Source organism: Lynx canadensis, chromosome F1 (assembly GCF_007474595.2).
Source record: "Lynx canadensis isolate LIC74 chromosome F1, mLynCan4.pri.v2, whole genome shotgun sequence".
In the NCBI taxonomy this organism is placed as follows: domain Eukaryota; kingdom Metazoa; phylum Chordata; class Mammalia; order Carnivora; family Felidae; genus Lynx; species Lynx canadensis.
In genome coordinates this window covers 53,052,657-53,068,457 of record NC_044319.2, presented here as the reverse complement: position 1 = coordinate 53,068,457, position 15,801 = coordinate 53,052,657, and the positions used below count along the sequence as shown (strand labels likewise).

Here is a 15,801-nt window from a genome sequence, read left to right as displayed (position 1 = left end):
GGGATCTTAAAACCATCATTTGGTTACAGAAGCTCCATTCTTCACTGTTATGCTATATTGCCGGTTTTGCTTGCTTTTGACAGTACTAGCAATAGACAATATGCAAAGCAATTTAATGAAAATTTTCGAAGATGCAAAACCTGGAAAATAATCTGTTCGTTATAACCTTACAAACAATATTACTAGCCCTATTCAATAAATACAAAATACAGTAAGAGAGTGGGAAGCACAATAGCATGCATTGTCTCTTCTGCTTAGTTTGAATCAAATCTTCTTTTTAACGTTTGTTTATTTTTGAGAGAGAGAGAGAGAGAGAGAGCATAACCGAGAGAGGGGCAGAGAGAGAGGGAGTCACAGAATCTGAAGGAGGCTCCAGGCTCTGAGCACAGAGCCCGACGTGAGGCTCGAACTCACAAGCCATGAGATCGTGACCTGAGTTGAAGTCGGACGTTTAACCAACTGAGCCACCCAGATACCCCTGAACCAAATCTTAAGTATATAAATGTATATACATATGTGTGTGTGTGGATGTGTGTATAACATCCATGAATATAAATATAAAATAAAATATAATCTCCTCACTTGACAGATGAGGAAACTGAGGCTTAGAAAGTTAAAATACGGCACTTAATAACACTCAAATGACATTTTGGATTAGTCCGTAGTTCATGTGTACATGTGATCCTTTCAATTAGGTAAACTTAAGGCAGGACAATCTCAAACCATGCCTTAAGGATTTGAGCATAATACTAGCCTTTAACAAAATACTTACAGAGTACTTTTTATACTAAATCGATACCACTATCAATCAATGGCAAATACTACTGATAGCGAATGTCCTAACTCTGATGACTGGCTTATTTTTCAGTATGTAGATGAAGAGGACCTGATGAATGCCATCAAGGGTTTCAGCTCTGTGACTAAGGAACACACCACGTTCACCGACACCCACCTGTGAAGGATGGAAACTTGCAAGACATAAAGCTGAAAGGCGGGCCCCATGCCCCGTCCCCGCTGGGTTATCACGGACAGACTCACTGTATACGCCAGAAAGAGTCATTGCTGGTTATTCTGTAATCCTTTAGAAAACCAAACAAAAACAAGGCTTATTTTTGAAGTTGTTCTTCTGTGATAGAGGTCTGTTTTTCAGGTGGTCTGAAATAAGGGGTACCATCGATATGAAAAAACTTATTTTGCTCTACTTACTTTGAGGAAGCTAAACGAGCCTGTGATTTTCACTTGGCCCAGACAGTGACTCCATTGGTTAAGTGGATAATCAGGGACAATTTCAAATCGGCCCACGGTCGTTACAAGTGAGAAACTAAGCAGTTCTTCTGAGAGGACGTCACTGCTGCTCCTTTCAATCCTTTATTCCCATGAAGTGACACGATCCTGGAAGAAACAGCAATTCTAATGATCACAGCTACAAAATAAAATCCCAGTTTCAGGCCAAGCTGAATCAGTTAGAGAAAAACAGACTGCAGTGGTGGATACACACTGAGAGGAAGGTTCAATGTAATTAGTGTTTAATGCTAAGTACTCACCAAACGTAGTTTTTTTTTAAAAAAGTACACACCAAATTTTGGCAGAGCACCACATAAACTTACAAATCTGTTCTTGCATTTATGAATCTTCTGAAAGTCTAAGGACTAAAGAACTATTTCCCACATATTTTATATAGTTTTGAAACTCCAATCAATACTTTCCATACAATCCTGTCAATTGCATCCCCAGGCATACTGACATCGTCAGCTTTGCACCTTTCACATGGAAACCACTGTTCTATTTGCAACATTTAATTAGCCTGTAGAATTTAAAAAGAAGTTTCGTGCTCCTCCCAGCTTTGGAAGTGTTTCACTTAACATTTGTATGTAGACACAAGATGATACATGAGCATATATGTCATATGTATATACGCGTATGTGTCTATTACTCCGTACTATAGCCCTTCATTTCGGAGAACTCACTATTTTAGCCCTAGAATCACCAACAGCAGATGATATTCCCCAGTACCAATTGCCATGGGTCAACAGCTTCTGGCATCTGCTCTAGTTGGAGCACGAAGTCATTGGTGAAAGTCCTAGACCAAGAAACATTTTTTTCCAAGTCATCAACATTAAATTAAAGGTATTTGTTCTTCGTGGAAAACACTAAAAAATACTGTCTTTCTTATTCTTAAAAGAGCTATGTAATGATTCCGGAAAGTTATTTTGTGTCTATAGGTCGCATACACAATTGTCAGACATTATTTTGTGAGTTAATCCAGAGGTAGGTGGATTTTCCCAAGGCTAAAGTGGCAAAAATTTATAACATAAGGGATACCCTTGTTCTGCCTCAAGTCAGATTGTGGACTTTGGGGGTACTGAGGCTTTAACTCAGTCTGTGGAAGAACAGATCCTCAGACTGACCAACTCCTGACAAATCTTGCCAACTCTAAGTGTCAAAAGCACAGGCCAGTGTTAAACAGCACTTCTGCTCCCTCGTGAGAACTACTGTAAGCAGACAAATCTGCAACAATTGTGCACCCTTGCAGTGGATGTACAAATTATAAGATTCTTTTCTTTAACCTTTTTTTTTTTTTTTTTTTTTTTAACTTTCTAAAATGGAAACACAGGATTGGCTAGTTTACTGGTTTTAATTGCATTTGATGATTCCGGGTCAAGTGGTTGTTTAAAGCTGGCCCAAGTGAGCCTCAACCAAGGTTGAGTTTCTGATCACATGAGCTACTTCAGGTACATAGGGAAGAAGAGCTCTTCTCCAGTTGTGAAGTTGCACTCTATCCTTGGTCTACTCTTCTGCAAATGTAATTTGGTGGATTTACATTGAGCTCTTCCCCATTTTTGAAAAATTAACCAGATACCTTTATCACAGTTTAAAATTCGACACGAATAGAGAACTGCAGGGCATTTTTATATTAAATCATTATCCATTTAATCTAATTAGACATTTAGCTATTACATGAATTCATTTAGCTGAAACATTTACATTTTGATCCCATAGCTTGGAATGGACAGAAGCCTGTATGGCTCCCACCAAGAACACTGCCCCCTGCAACATTCTAAACCTTACTTTCACGTTGTTCAGAGAAGCAGCCCAAGATTTTGTTATTTTAAGGCGTATTGTGGGCCAACTTTCATTTCACAGTGTAGACTCATCCCTAGAGATTGATTCAATTGTCTGCCATGAGGCTAAGTCATCAGTATTTTTAATGTTTTTGAGAGACAGGCAGAGCGCAGGGCGGGGGGGGGGCGGGGGGGGAAGCGGCTGCAGAGAGAGAAGGAGACAGTATCTGAAACAGGCTCCATCCAGGCTCTGAGATGTCAGCACAAGAGCCTGACGCGGGGCTGGAACTCGTGAATTGCGAGATCATGAACTGAGCCGAAGTTAGTTGCTTAAACTGAGCCACCCCTGAGGCATCAGTACTTTAGAAAGCTTTCCAGTGTTCTAGTTTGAAAGCCAGTGATGTAAAGCCACCTGGAAGAACTCATGCGGCTGGCGCTATGCACAGGGACTATATTCCTTGGCACACCGTTTCTCCTTTAGAGCGAACAATGACCAGTTCTTTATGGATCCCTTTAAATAGGTTCTAAATCTCCTGAACTCAGGTCTTACCACTAGTACAGGCCACATTCTCGGGTTCAGAACTACGGTTATTCCTAATACTAACTCTTTGCTAAGAGTCTGTAGCTATATTTATAAGCTCTATTAAAAATTGTATTTATAGATGATCTGTTGTCATTTCCACTAAATGGAAAACCTAAATATGTCAGTGTATCTTATGCTGATCCAAAAATCATGTTAACATCAATATAATTCAACTTGAACAACCTGTAAATAAAACATAGGCCAGATGGAATAATTCGGTGATAAGGAACTTAATTATATCACGAGTAGTTTATTTCCATCGCACAGATATCATGTAAACTTGTCTAAAAGTTGGTTTGCTTAATTTTAAAAAGTAAACCAAGTTTATTAGTGAAAAAAACCACTCTAACAGCTCTGAGTTATATTTACAACTAACACATAAATAACAATGATAAAGTTGAACCCATTTAAGAAAACAAGATGCTCCGTATAATCTCAACTCCTGATTGTACATTAGAATTAACTGTGGTACTTTTCCCAAAGCAAGAGTCCCCCCACCAGATTGGAGGGAGGCCTGGGCAGGTGTACACGTATAACCTGAGGTCATCCCGGTGTATAAGCCTAGATGAGAAAGCCAGACAAGACCACAGGCTCCTGAAACAGGCAGCACGGGTTCAAAGTTGGCTCAGTAGCTCACAAGCTTTGTGGCGGTTATTTCTCCTCAGTGGTCTCCTCTACGAAATGAGGACAGCAATCCTACCCAACCGGTATGATGGCACTTCTGAGTACTGCTTTGAAGTACAGAATTACTTGAAATACTCTCATCATGAGAATTAGAATTGTTCTCATTTGTCATTGAACACAAAGTATATAGACTCATCTCAATTTTTTTTTCCTTTGGGTCACAAAAACCATAATGAGGTAGGTACAAGGAAAACACGCATAGCAGGGGTCATCTGCTCAAGGTCACAAAGTTAAGTGTCAGAAGACCCAAAACCCATGTCCTAACATGAAGGTTCAAATTCCCGTAAGTGAAAGAGATCAAAAAGATCTGACTCATAGTATACTGCAACCCGTGGTATAGTGAGTTGCCTATTTATGGGATTTTACTATAGAATAGTCTCCCCTACCCCCCCCCCCGGCCTTTTTTAAAATTTTTAACATTTATTTATTTTTGAGAGACACAGCATGAGCAGGAGAGGGGCAGAGAGAGAGGGAGACACAGAATCTGAAGCAGGCTCCAGGCTCTGAGCTCTCAGCAGAGCCTGACACCGGCCTCGAGCTCACAAACTGCAAGATCACGACCTGAGCTGGAGTCAGATGCTTAATGGACTGAGCCACCCAGGCGCCCCCACCCCTGGCCTTTTGTTAATGGAAAAGGCTGGGTAAATCCTCAAAAATTTTTCTTTCATTTTCTCACTTGCCCCCACAACTTTTACAGGACAGTGATAATGAGAAAGAAGGGTATGGAGAGAATTACAAATCCTTGGTAATATGGAAATTATGCTCGGCCAAACATTTTTCCTCCACGATAACGTACATTAGCTTCCACGCATGTTCCCTCCCCCTTTCTTACTGCAGGAAGAAGACATGAACAACCACATGCAGGTGTACTTCAAACAGGCCTTCTATTCCCTAAATAACCAAGAACGCATAGTCTTATTTAATCGTTTTTATTAGACTTAATTGATAAATAAATACAAGAGAACTGTTGTGAAATCACGAGCAATAAACTTTAAAGAATTTATTTCAGCTTCACTCACTTGTATTTCTTGGAATGAGAATATATACATTATTCATCAATAAATGCTTAATGCTTTAAATTTACAATTACCCTATATGCAGAAACTTGAAAATGATGCCAATTAAAAGAAAAAAGTACAAAAATTTGTCTTTTGTTCTTACAATTCAAAGTATATTTTAAAATAATACTTTTACAGCAGCCAAAACCTTTAACCAAAAATGAGAACTGCGATTTCATAAGCTTAACAAAATGGCCACATTCTAACTTGATTATCTTTGTTATTAACAGTGGGGGAAAAATACGGTGTATCCTAAATAAAACAAGGCAGGCTAACAACTAGTACAGCTTCCCTTCTGGGCACTCAAAAGCTCGATCCTGGATTATTATTTTTACTTCACCTGTTCAAACACAGACAACTGCTCCAACTTTAAAGGAAGTTTAAATGGATGTTCGGTATTTAACATGGATGATGCTTGGTAAAACTTAAGAACTCCAAAAATGAGAATCAGATAATGACCCACAATTTAAAAAAAAATACCCTAAGGGACTGACTACTATAGTGTTATCTGGTGTTCAACATCAATAGTGTTTTTTGAATTAGGTGATATTTTTTCACAAACATAGCACCTCATTAAATATCTGGTAAACACTTGGCAATCACAATAAGTGTTGGGAGACTAAATTCCAAAGAGAATTAACGTGATTCGCGTAACATAACATTGCAAGACAAATCTCAAGCAATATCAAGGTTAGGAACGCACTGTTGGTCCCCGTGCCCTCAAAGGATGCTCACCTATCGTGGGCACTATCTTAGTAAGACTCGGTACTTTGCTTCCAAAATCTGGAGAATAACGAAATATTGACATGGACTCTTGCTTTTTTTTTTTTTTTTTTTTTTTTTACAAACAATCTGTTAAATGTACTTGTAAAACTAAAAAAACTTTCCAAAAGGTCAAAAGAGATATAATTATTTTCTCTCCTTACTCCAGGTAATTCTGTTTAAAAAGATATTGAATGAACTCCAGTTTTAATTTGCAAAGTTTTGGTGTAAAAGCTAATGTACTGAAATCCAGTAAAGTGTTCAACTTTTGTCTAAATTAACAAAACTACTATTCATTTTGGTGAGTTCTCACAAGCTGTACTCTTGACCTGAGGAATCACTCTTTTTGTGCCGAGGAGACGGAGTGGTCTTTGTAGGAGACGGGGACGCAGTACCAGGTGAGTCAGTTCCTCCATCGGAAGTACTTGGTGATGATGCCAGATACGGAACTTTCTTTCTTCCAAGGAATCCTCCTCCTTCAAATCCCCCTTTCTTCCTTAACTCCATTTTATTTTCATTTTCTTCTTCTGATGACCTTTTCTTAGATTCCAGACCTTCAGCTACTTTATGCACTTCCAATCCACTATCTGATTCTCTCAAACTTTTTACTTCTGTTCCTGGAGACTTTCTCTCCGATACACTACATTCCCCCGTTGCCCGCTTTACTTCGGCTTGTACTGGACCCAAGTTACCATTTTCAGGGACGACTCGTTCTACATTTCTGTTCAAATTAACAGTCTGGAAGTCCCTATAACTGTGAAAGCTCTCAGTCCTCCTTGCTCTTGCTAACAAAGGACTCTCTCTGTAAGGCCTCATGGAACCATAAGTAGCTGCTTCGTGGACAGTCTCATGGTGCTGGAGCTGAAGGCTGAAATACAGGTTTTATAAAAGATTACAGTTCAGAAAAAATTACAGTTCAGATTACTTTCTGGGATTTTTCAGAGGCACATCTCATTAACTAAACTACAATGAAAAGGTATTATTTAAATATATAAAGAATGCATATCCTCATTTCTATATATAAAAATTCACTTAAGTACTCTATATATTATGGATTAGTGTGTGTGTAGGTGTGTGTATGCTTATCAAATCACCAATGCAAATAATAACATACATATATTCAGTGAATCTGAATTTCTGAATAGCTGAAAAACGCTGGGGGAGGAAAAAAAAAAACCTTTCAAACCAATATGGAACCAATATAATTTAGTCTTTGGTCCTGAATCCAAATTTTGGAATTTTTAAAAATGTGGTAACCAGAAGACATACAATGCTCCTGTATCGGAAGTACAGAATAACCAAACATAAGCTTACACAGATGATGTAATCGCTTCAATTAATATCTCCCTGAGGCAACAGGAAAAAAAAATCCACACACTATTCGAGGTGACATGTGTTTTTTCCATCTCCTTTGAATGAACTCTTGATCACATAATAGGCAACCAAACTGGCAGCAATTCACAAAGTAAGTTAAAAAGAAAAAATGGTTTTTAAATTTTTAAAGTTTATGTATTTATTTTTGAGAAAGAGAGAGAGAGAGAGAGAGAGAGAGAGAGAGAGAGAGAGAGAGAGAATCCCAAGCAGGTTCCATGCTGTCGGCACAGAGCCCAATTCACAGCTCGAACTCACCAACTGTGAGATCATGACCTGAGTGGAAATCAAGAGTTGGCCACTTAACCGACTAAGCCCCCAGATGCTCTGGAAAAAATGTTCTTCTATAAAAAGAGCCAGATATGCTTATAGATGAGAAATTTAGTAAAATGTTTTTAAAAAAACTGAGTCAACAAAGTCAGAATTAAAAATGTGCCTTGAAAAATGATTCTTTCAACTACTATGTGATTACAGTATCTCAGCCAATTTTCCCAAAAGCAATCAATTCAACTTATAAATACAATTTACGACTCTTTAACCTACCTAGAATTTGATTCACGGAGACGGCTGTGCTGAACCACAGAAGTTGCTGGACTGATGTTAGGAGTAGCACAGCGAGATGTGCTCAGGTCACACTGATCCAGTAATTTGAGTAGCTCTTCTTCAGTCGGACCACCTACATCTTAGGAAAACACACGCTCATTTTATCATCACTTCTGTCAAAAGCGTATTACCCTGCGGACAAACAACTTCCCACATGGAACCTACCCTTCTCTTCACTTTTGCTAACCATATCCATCGCCGTGGTCAGATCCCACATCTGAATGCTGCCATTTGTATGGCCTGTGAATAGGTAGCGCCTTGGCCTTGAGCCCATCCTACTGGATCCCTCACATTCTCTCACTGTAAATGAGGATATTGTTGTACAGTCAACAGCCTGGATCTCACAGATTCTGCAAAAAATATTGTATAGTTGTAAACCACGGGGGGCAAGTAACACGTTGCAATTCAGATTTTTGAAATTGCTTATTAGCAAATTAGAGCTGACTATTCTATGTATTTAAAACAGATCTAAAAAGTTCAAGGCAAGTCAACAGAAATAAGATTCAAGCCTTGTTTCTTTGAGTCTATAGAAAAGGCTGTTATAAAACAACATATTTAAATAATTATGAAATAAAGCAAATCATTTAAGTCAACCTTAAAAACAGAAAGAACCTTGATGGGAACTAATTCTTGAAAAGGAAGTTATAAACTAAAAAGGCAGAAACAAGAGCAAGTAGTCATGATACTGGAAAAGATCTTGAGAAATCATTAAAAATGTATGTGGAAATTCAAGTCTGAAACCAGAAAAAAAAAATGTACAGGTGTATGGAGAGGTCTAAGTAGTATCCTCCATTAAGATAAGATTCTTAACTTTTTTAAAGGATTTTTATAACTATTTCACTGATTTTCATAAAGGACAAAAGGACCTAGAAAGAGCAATTATCACTTACATTTGACAAATAAAACAAACAAGGAATAATGTCAGCAAATGATTTGTCAAAATCGTGTAAAAGTTGACTGCCTTATGCTTGACTGAATTATTTACCCCAGACTACTTCAAAACAAAGAGGCTTATTGAATGAATGAATGAATGAATGTATGAATAAGTAAATAAATAGTACCAGGCAAATGCAAAGTCAAAAAGTAAAGGAGGGGTGCCTGGGTGGCTCAGTGGGTTGAGCATCTGGCTTCGGCTCAGGTCATGATCTCACCGTTGGTGAGTTCAAGCCCCGCGTCGGGCTCTGTGCTGACAGCTCAGAGCCCGGAGCCTGCTTCAGATTCTGTGGCCCCCTCTCTCTCTGCCCTACCCCTGCTTGTGCTCTGTCTCTGTCTTTCAAAAATGAATAAACATAATAAAACAATTTTTTTTTTTAAATAAAGGAGGAAGGGGAAATACCATACTTATCAGTGTGGGAAACACAGAATATGAAGCATAGCTGAGCCTCCTGGCAAGCATGGATAAAATGATGAGGGGAGAAGGGTTAATTACTGGACATCCACATATAGTGATAGAAGCTATCCTACTCTCATTCCCAACCAAAGGGAAAAACTTTCAATATTTTACCACTGTGTATAAAGTTTATTATAATTTGTTCTGTAGGCATTATTTATCAGATTAAAAAATCTGTCCTTTATTTTAAGCACTAAGATTCTTTTTTTTAACCATAAATGGGTGTGAAACTGTGAAATGTTTTTTCCTCTTAACATAGTGAATTTACATTTTTAGTAATACCTATAAATTGATATAAAATATTTTTAAAATCTAAATTGCTGTTCACATTTAAAACCCAATAAATCAAAATAAAATGACACAATATAAACCTACGTGCTTGAAAACAAACATGATTTTGCTTTTTGTTTTTCCTGTGGGCTAGATTCCTTAGGATTGCTTCTTCCTTTAAATGCTGACAAGGTTTTTTCCCTGCCCACTTTCAATAAAACTTTTTCATTTCACTTCTCAGTATTAGGAAACTGAACGACTTTTACTTTTTAATTTATTTTTTTAATTTTTTTTAACGTTTATTTATTTTTGAGACAGAGAGACAGAGCATGAACGGGGGAGCGTCAGAGAGAGAGGGAGACACAGAATCTGAAACAGGCTCCATGCTCCGAGCTGTCAGCACAGAGCCTGACGCGGGGCTCGAACTCACGGACTGCGAGATCATGACCTGAGCTGAAGTTGGACGCTTAACCGACTGAGCCACCCAGGCGCCCCGAAACTGAACGACTTTTAAACAAAAGCTTTACTTAGCATTAGCCTCATAAAGGGATTTTTTTTTTTTAATGCTTATATATTTATTTTGAGACAGAAAGCGGGAGCAGGGGAATGGCAGAAAGAGAGGGAGAAAGAGAATCCCAAGCAGGCTCTGTGCTGTCAGTGCAGAGCCCCATGATGGGGCTCGAACTCACCAACTGTGAGATCATACCTAAGCCAGATCAAGAGTCAGATGCTTAACCTACTGAGCCACCAGGCACCCCATAAAGGGTTGATTTTGTATTTAATTCTACAAAGTATTTTTTTAAATTTTTTTAAACATTTATTTATTGTTGAGACAGAGAGCATGAGCAGGGAGGGACAGAGAGAGAGGGAAACACAGAATACGAAGCAGGTTCTAGTCTCTGAGCTATCAGCACAGAGACTGACTCAGGGCTCGAAATCAACGAACCGCGAGATCCTGACCTGAGCCGAAGTCGGACACTTAACCAACTAAGCCACCCAGGTGCCCCCAAAGTAATTTCTCATTATTTTTATAAATATAACTCTTCCTGTGGAATCGTGAATTTAAAAATTATAAAATTTGTTCTGTCATGCAGAGACTGTAGATGATAACACACTGCCACTGTTTAACCTAACAGAGGAGGGAGGACATTAGAATTGAACAAGGATATGAAACACATTGTCAGAGGCTGTTATGCAGCAGTTTTAATACATGTTTGACGGCACCTTCACTAATATGCAGAGAAAATGATGAATCATGGTGATTTATAACATTTCTCAAGATAATAATCTGATCTCTAACTACATTACAGGCTTCTAATACATTTTCTTAAAAAGAAAAAGGTAACAAAAGTGGTTTAGTACTTAAAAATCATTCTCTAGAATCAACTCATTTAACACTTGCTGATGACTATATGCAATGAACTTTGATGGAAAAAAAATTTATCATCTCCAAGAGTTTGTTCATTAACATATTAGGAAATGAGAAACCACATGCTGAAGGGGAACAAGAGCAGTAGCATTAGTAACATTAGTATGAAAATCCATAACCTTCTTAATGACTACTAGGTATGAATTCCACCTTTTTCACTTGTTTGGCATGCAAAAAAATTTGTTTTTATAGAAGAGAAATGTACACGTCAATCTGTTTGAGGTTTGAGGCTATATATAGTAATTTAAAAGAAGTACAATTTCACTCAAATGTTAAAAGGGGAAACTAATTTCTATTGGGCATCTGTTACAGTCTGGAACCACGAAAGATATTTCATGTTTTTAACTCATTTTATCTTAATGACATCCTTCCAAGGTAGTTGAACCTTATTTTATAAAGAAACTGGGGGCTCAGAGAAACAAAGTAACAAGTTGAATTTATGCAGCTAATAAGAGGAAGTGCCAAAATCAGAATTTAACTCAGCTGTCTGCCATCAAATTCATGGGTTCTTATTGTTATATCACCCATCCACAGTCTTCTTAACTGTCCACAGGATCAGTGAAAAACCTTAAAAAAATCCTAGAAGATTAAGTACTAAATATACTGTCTTAATTTTAAGCTAAAAAGATCCAAGGTAATGACTAGACTTCTTTTTTCAACAATTTGCTTCTGGTAGTACTTTTTATCAGTATGTCAAATTACATGGTTTTTTTTCTTTTTTTTAAGACAAAAGTGACTTCTGAATACAAATAAAGTTTTACCTTTTCCCAGTAGATGAGAGTCTTACAAACAGTTTGTTGGTGATGGGAACAACTTTCTGGATAAACACCTGTTGATCATCTCGTTCTCCAAAAGGCCCTTGGGTCAAAAAACAGACAATGTCAAAAGAAGTTAACTGAAATCCATTGGTTTCACTGAACAACAGAAATGTCAATACCAAAAAAAAAGAAAAAAAAAAAAAAAAAAAAGCATTTTTCACACCTGTCAACACCTGGCCTTATAGTCCACATCCCAGTCAGACAGAAAGTGCAGTGCTGCACATACTCCAACTTGCAATAAACATTTTTTAAAGAAATATATAATATTTCAAATTCTATTTTATGCACTCAGCCTATTAAAGCTGAAGGCATTAATGTGCTGAAGACTATACATTTACAGCACTAGTACAAGACCTGTTAAAATACAGGTTCTACATCTATCATCTTTGAGAATGTGTGCCATTTCTTATAACTTCAGAAAAAGTACACATAAATAAAATTAGTTCATGTATGGACTTTACTCTTTCTTGAAGAACCAAATGCAGAATCTTAAGAAATAAAGGGTGACTTCATTAAATAGAATTTAATTGGGCGCCTGGGTGGCTCAGTCGTTGAGCATCCAACTTCGGCACAGGTCCTGATCTCATGACTTGTGAGTTCGCTGGCTTCAGATTCTGTGTCCCTCTTGTGCTCTGCCCCTCTCCCGCTCATGCTGTGTGTGTCTCTCTCTCAATAGTAAACATTAAAATAATAAATAAACAGAATTTAATTAACTAGAAGAAGCCTGTTGTATCCCACAAGGTTTTCAATGTAAAAAGATTCTTGTACCCCAATGTTTATAGCAGCACTTTCAACAATAGCCAAATTATGGAAAGAGCCTAAATGTCCATCAACTGACGAATGCATAAAGATGTGGTTTATATATATACAATGGAATACTACTTAGCAATGAGAAAGAATGAAATCTGGCCACTTGCAGCAATGTGTATAGAACTAGAGAGTGTTATGCTAAGTGAAATAAGTCAGGCAGAGAGAGACAGATACCATATGTTTTCACTCATAGGTGGATCCTGAGAAACTTAACAGAAGACGATGGGGGAAGGGAAGGGGAAAAAAAAAAGTTACAGAGAGGGAGGCTGGCAAACCATAAGAGACTCTTAAATACAGAGGACAAACTGAGGGTTGACGGGGGCTGGGGGAGAGGGGAAAGTGGGTGATGGGCACTGAGGAGGGCACCTGTTGGGATGAGCACTGGGTGTTGTATGGAAACCAATTTGACAATAAATTATATTTAATATAAAAATAAATACATAAATGCTAAAAAAAATAAAAAATAAAAAGAAAGATTCGATTATTTTTATTTTATTGTACCTGGCAAAGCAGGTATATGGCTCATATATTTTAGAAAGATTCTGAACATTATAAAAAATGTGTTTCATGAAAAATTAAAAAAAATTCTAGCAGTTCTTGTTTCTCATCATACTCATTAGCTAAAATAATACCAACTCACTGTTCACAAATGTATGTGATATAGGATACAATTTCATCTTAAGTGAATCATACCTAATTAATAAATGCAACAATAACACCTTTATCAGTTAGCAAATACATTATGGTTACTATGTGCCACAGTAAACGCTCTGCACGTAACTCATTTTAATCATCATACATAAGGGATACACTATTATGATCTCCATTTTACAGATAAGAAAACTAAGGCACCAAGAGATTAGTTAACCAAAGATCTCAGAGGTCCTACCTAATGGAACTGGAGTTCAAATCCAAGATGTCTGGCTCTTCACTAAGCTACGCACTTGCTCAGTTAGTGGACAATTTTCTCAAGTCTAATTCTATTGAGATGAAATGAGAGTCCTCATTCAATAACCCGTAACCAAAGTCAAAATAGTGATGATGGATAAAAACTAGAAATAAGGATTCTGGGACCGTATCTTCTCTCCCCTCAAACTATCGTCATGTGAGATGCTCACGTAGCTTAACTCTTTGTACCTCAATTATCCACACCTCCCTTCCTTAAAGTTTCTCCAACTCCTCTCCCCAAATTGGCTCCTTTCTTTCAGAACATAAATATCCTCAGGTCTCTCCTATCTTCAATGGGGAAGAAGAGAGTAGGGAGTCAGAAAGATGGCCTTTGAACCTTTTGCTTTCTAACTAGATCCATTATTTCTTTCTTTCACGGTTGCCTCCAGTATTTATTCAATTGACCACTGCAATTTAGATTCCACCCATACAAAGAAGCCTACAGACACTGGACTTTCTATTCTGTTCCACTATCCTGAATGTCTCTTAAGAAATTTTTTTTATGAGAACTATAAAGGAAAAAAAAAAATCTCCCTGCCCTCTTTCAAACAGTTTACAAGGCTGTTGTAATTTCCAGGGCTGTTTCTAAACATCTTTTCTTTCATATTATACATGTCCTCCCTGATCTGACCTCTGCCTATCCACTCAGTCTCATGCCCTACTATTCTCACCCACATACCACCAATTAATGACTTTTCTGACATTTTCCAAATTTGCCAGGTAAGACTTCAACCCTTATCCATCCTTCATGTCTCAGTTCAAACACTGAGACCTCTACTAAGTGTTCTCTGAATGTCAGTTTCCACCAGTGTAAGTGGGGAATAATATCTTCCTCATACAACTATCAAGAAAATTAAATGAGACTGTATGTCACGATTACCCAACAAGCAGACTAGAACTATCTCCCCTTGGTGTTTTTGCCCCATGAGATTGTTTGCTTTTTGTTTCTACTGGTCACCACACTGTGACTGGAGGTTCACCACAGTTTTTTTGTTTTGTTTTTTTTCTTAAGATTCCTAATGCTTGGAGCAAAGGTACTCAATAAAATTCTGTGGACGCTACAACTCAAACCTGCACAATGTTACTGTCAATTAATTGTATCTCAATAAAACAAGCAAGACATTTGTTGAGATAAAACTAAACTTACAGTGCCTAGATCACAGAGAAAACTGGGTCACAGAGCAATTGTTAAAATCAACAAAGCTGAGTGTTTCTTTTTCCAAAAATACTAAGACAGTCATACTATAATTCTCATAAATAGCTTGTATTTTTTAAAGATAACTTTTAAAATCTTTACTGTGAGAGCATATTCTGGCTGAACATACATTTAAATGTTTCACATAAAACAATTCTAATAAAACAACTCTAATGTACTCCTTTCTATCAGTGCTATAATTCCTGCTTATATAAAAAAAAAATGATCAGAAAGGCACATGGGTTAATGAACAGGTCCCATAGAACTATTATATACAGTGAAGATACAACGTACAGAATCTTCCAAAGAGACAATGATATGTCTCTGTGAAGACTGCACATATGTTTGTATGTGTGAGTATCCACATGCGCACGTGTCATATGGTATATAGAGGGACAAGTCAAATCAACTTTATATACTTTTTTGCTGAAATCAGAGCGTATCAATGGAGATATGCTTATTATTTCCCGATGGCCATTGCAATGCCATCAAAACAACTATTAGCACATAACACCACCAGCCCTGCTCTAGCTTCAACTTTTATTTTCAGGGGCACCTGGGTGGCTCAGTCAGTTAAGCATCTGACTTTGGCCTAGGTCATGATTTGCAGTTCTTGAGTTCAAGTCCCGCATTGGGCTCTGTGCTGACAGCTCAAAGCCTGGGGCCCTTCTTTTCAGATTCTGTGTCTCCCTCTCTCTTCCCCTCCCCCACTCACGCTCTATCTCTCTCTCTCGTGCTCTCAAAAATAAATATTAAAAAAAAATTATTTTCAGATTATTAGCAATAAAAGAAAACAACCTTCATGTTTCAAATGTGCA

The 15,801-nt window shown here is 37.6% G+C and overlaps 2 protein-coding genes across 3 annotated transcripts in view; one reads left to right on the top strand and one right to left on the bottom strand.

Moving 5' to 3' along the window:
- Window positions 1–958, top strand: part of USH2A (usherin) — a 739,358-nt gene extending 738,400 nt beyond the window's left edge. The window contains exon 71 of the mRNA XM_030302386.1: window positions 869–958. Coding sequence (XP_030158246.1) covers window positions 869–958 — 90 coding nt within the window. The remainder of the gene's footprint in view (window positions 1–868) is intronic.
- Window positions 959–5,242: 4,284 nt separating this feature from the next.
- Window positions 5,243–15,801, bottom strand: part of KCTD3 (potassium channel tetramerization domain containing 3) — a 54,170-nt gene continuing 43,611 nt past the window's right edge. For both annotated transcript variants that reach the window (XM_030302387.1, XM_030302388.1), the window contains 4 exons: window positions 11,974–12,070; window positions 8,289–8,473; window positions 8,064–8,202; window positions 5,243–7,017 (listed from right to left, as the gene is read on the bottom strand). In XM_030302387.1, coding sequence (XP_030158247.1) covers window positions 6,459–7,017; window positions 8,064–8,202; window positions 8,289–8,473; window positions 11,974–12,070 — 980 coding nt within the window. In that variant the 3' untranslated portion in view covers window positions 5,243–6,458. The remainder of the gene's footprint in view (window positions 7,018–8,063; window positions 8,203–8,288; window positions 8,474–11,973; window positions 12,071–15,801) is intronic.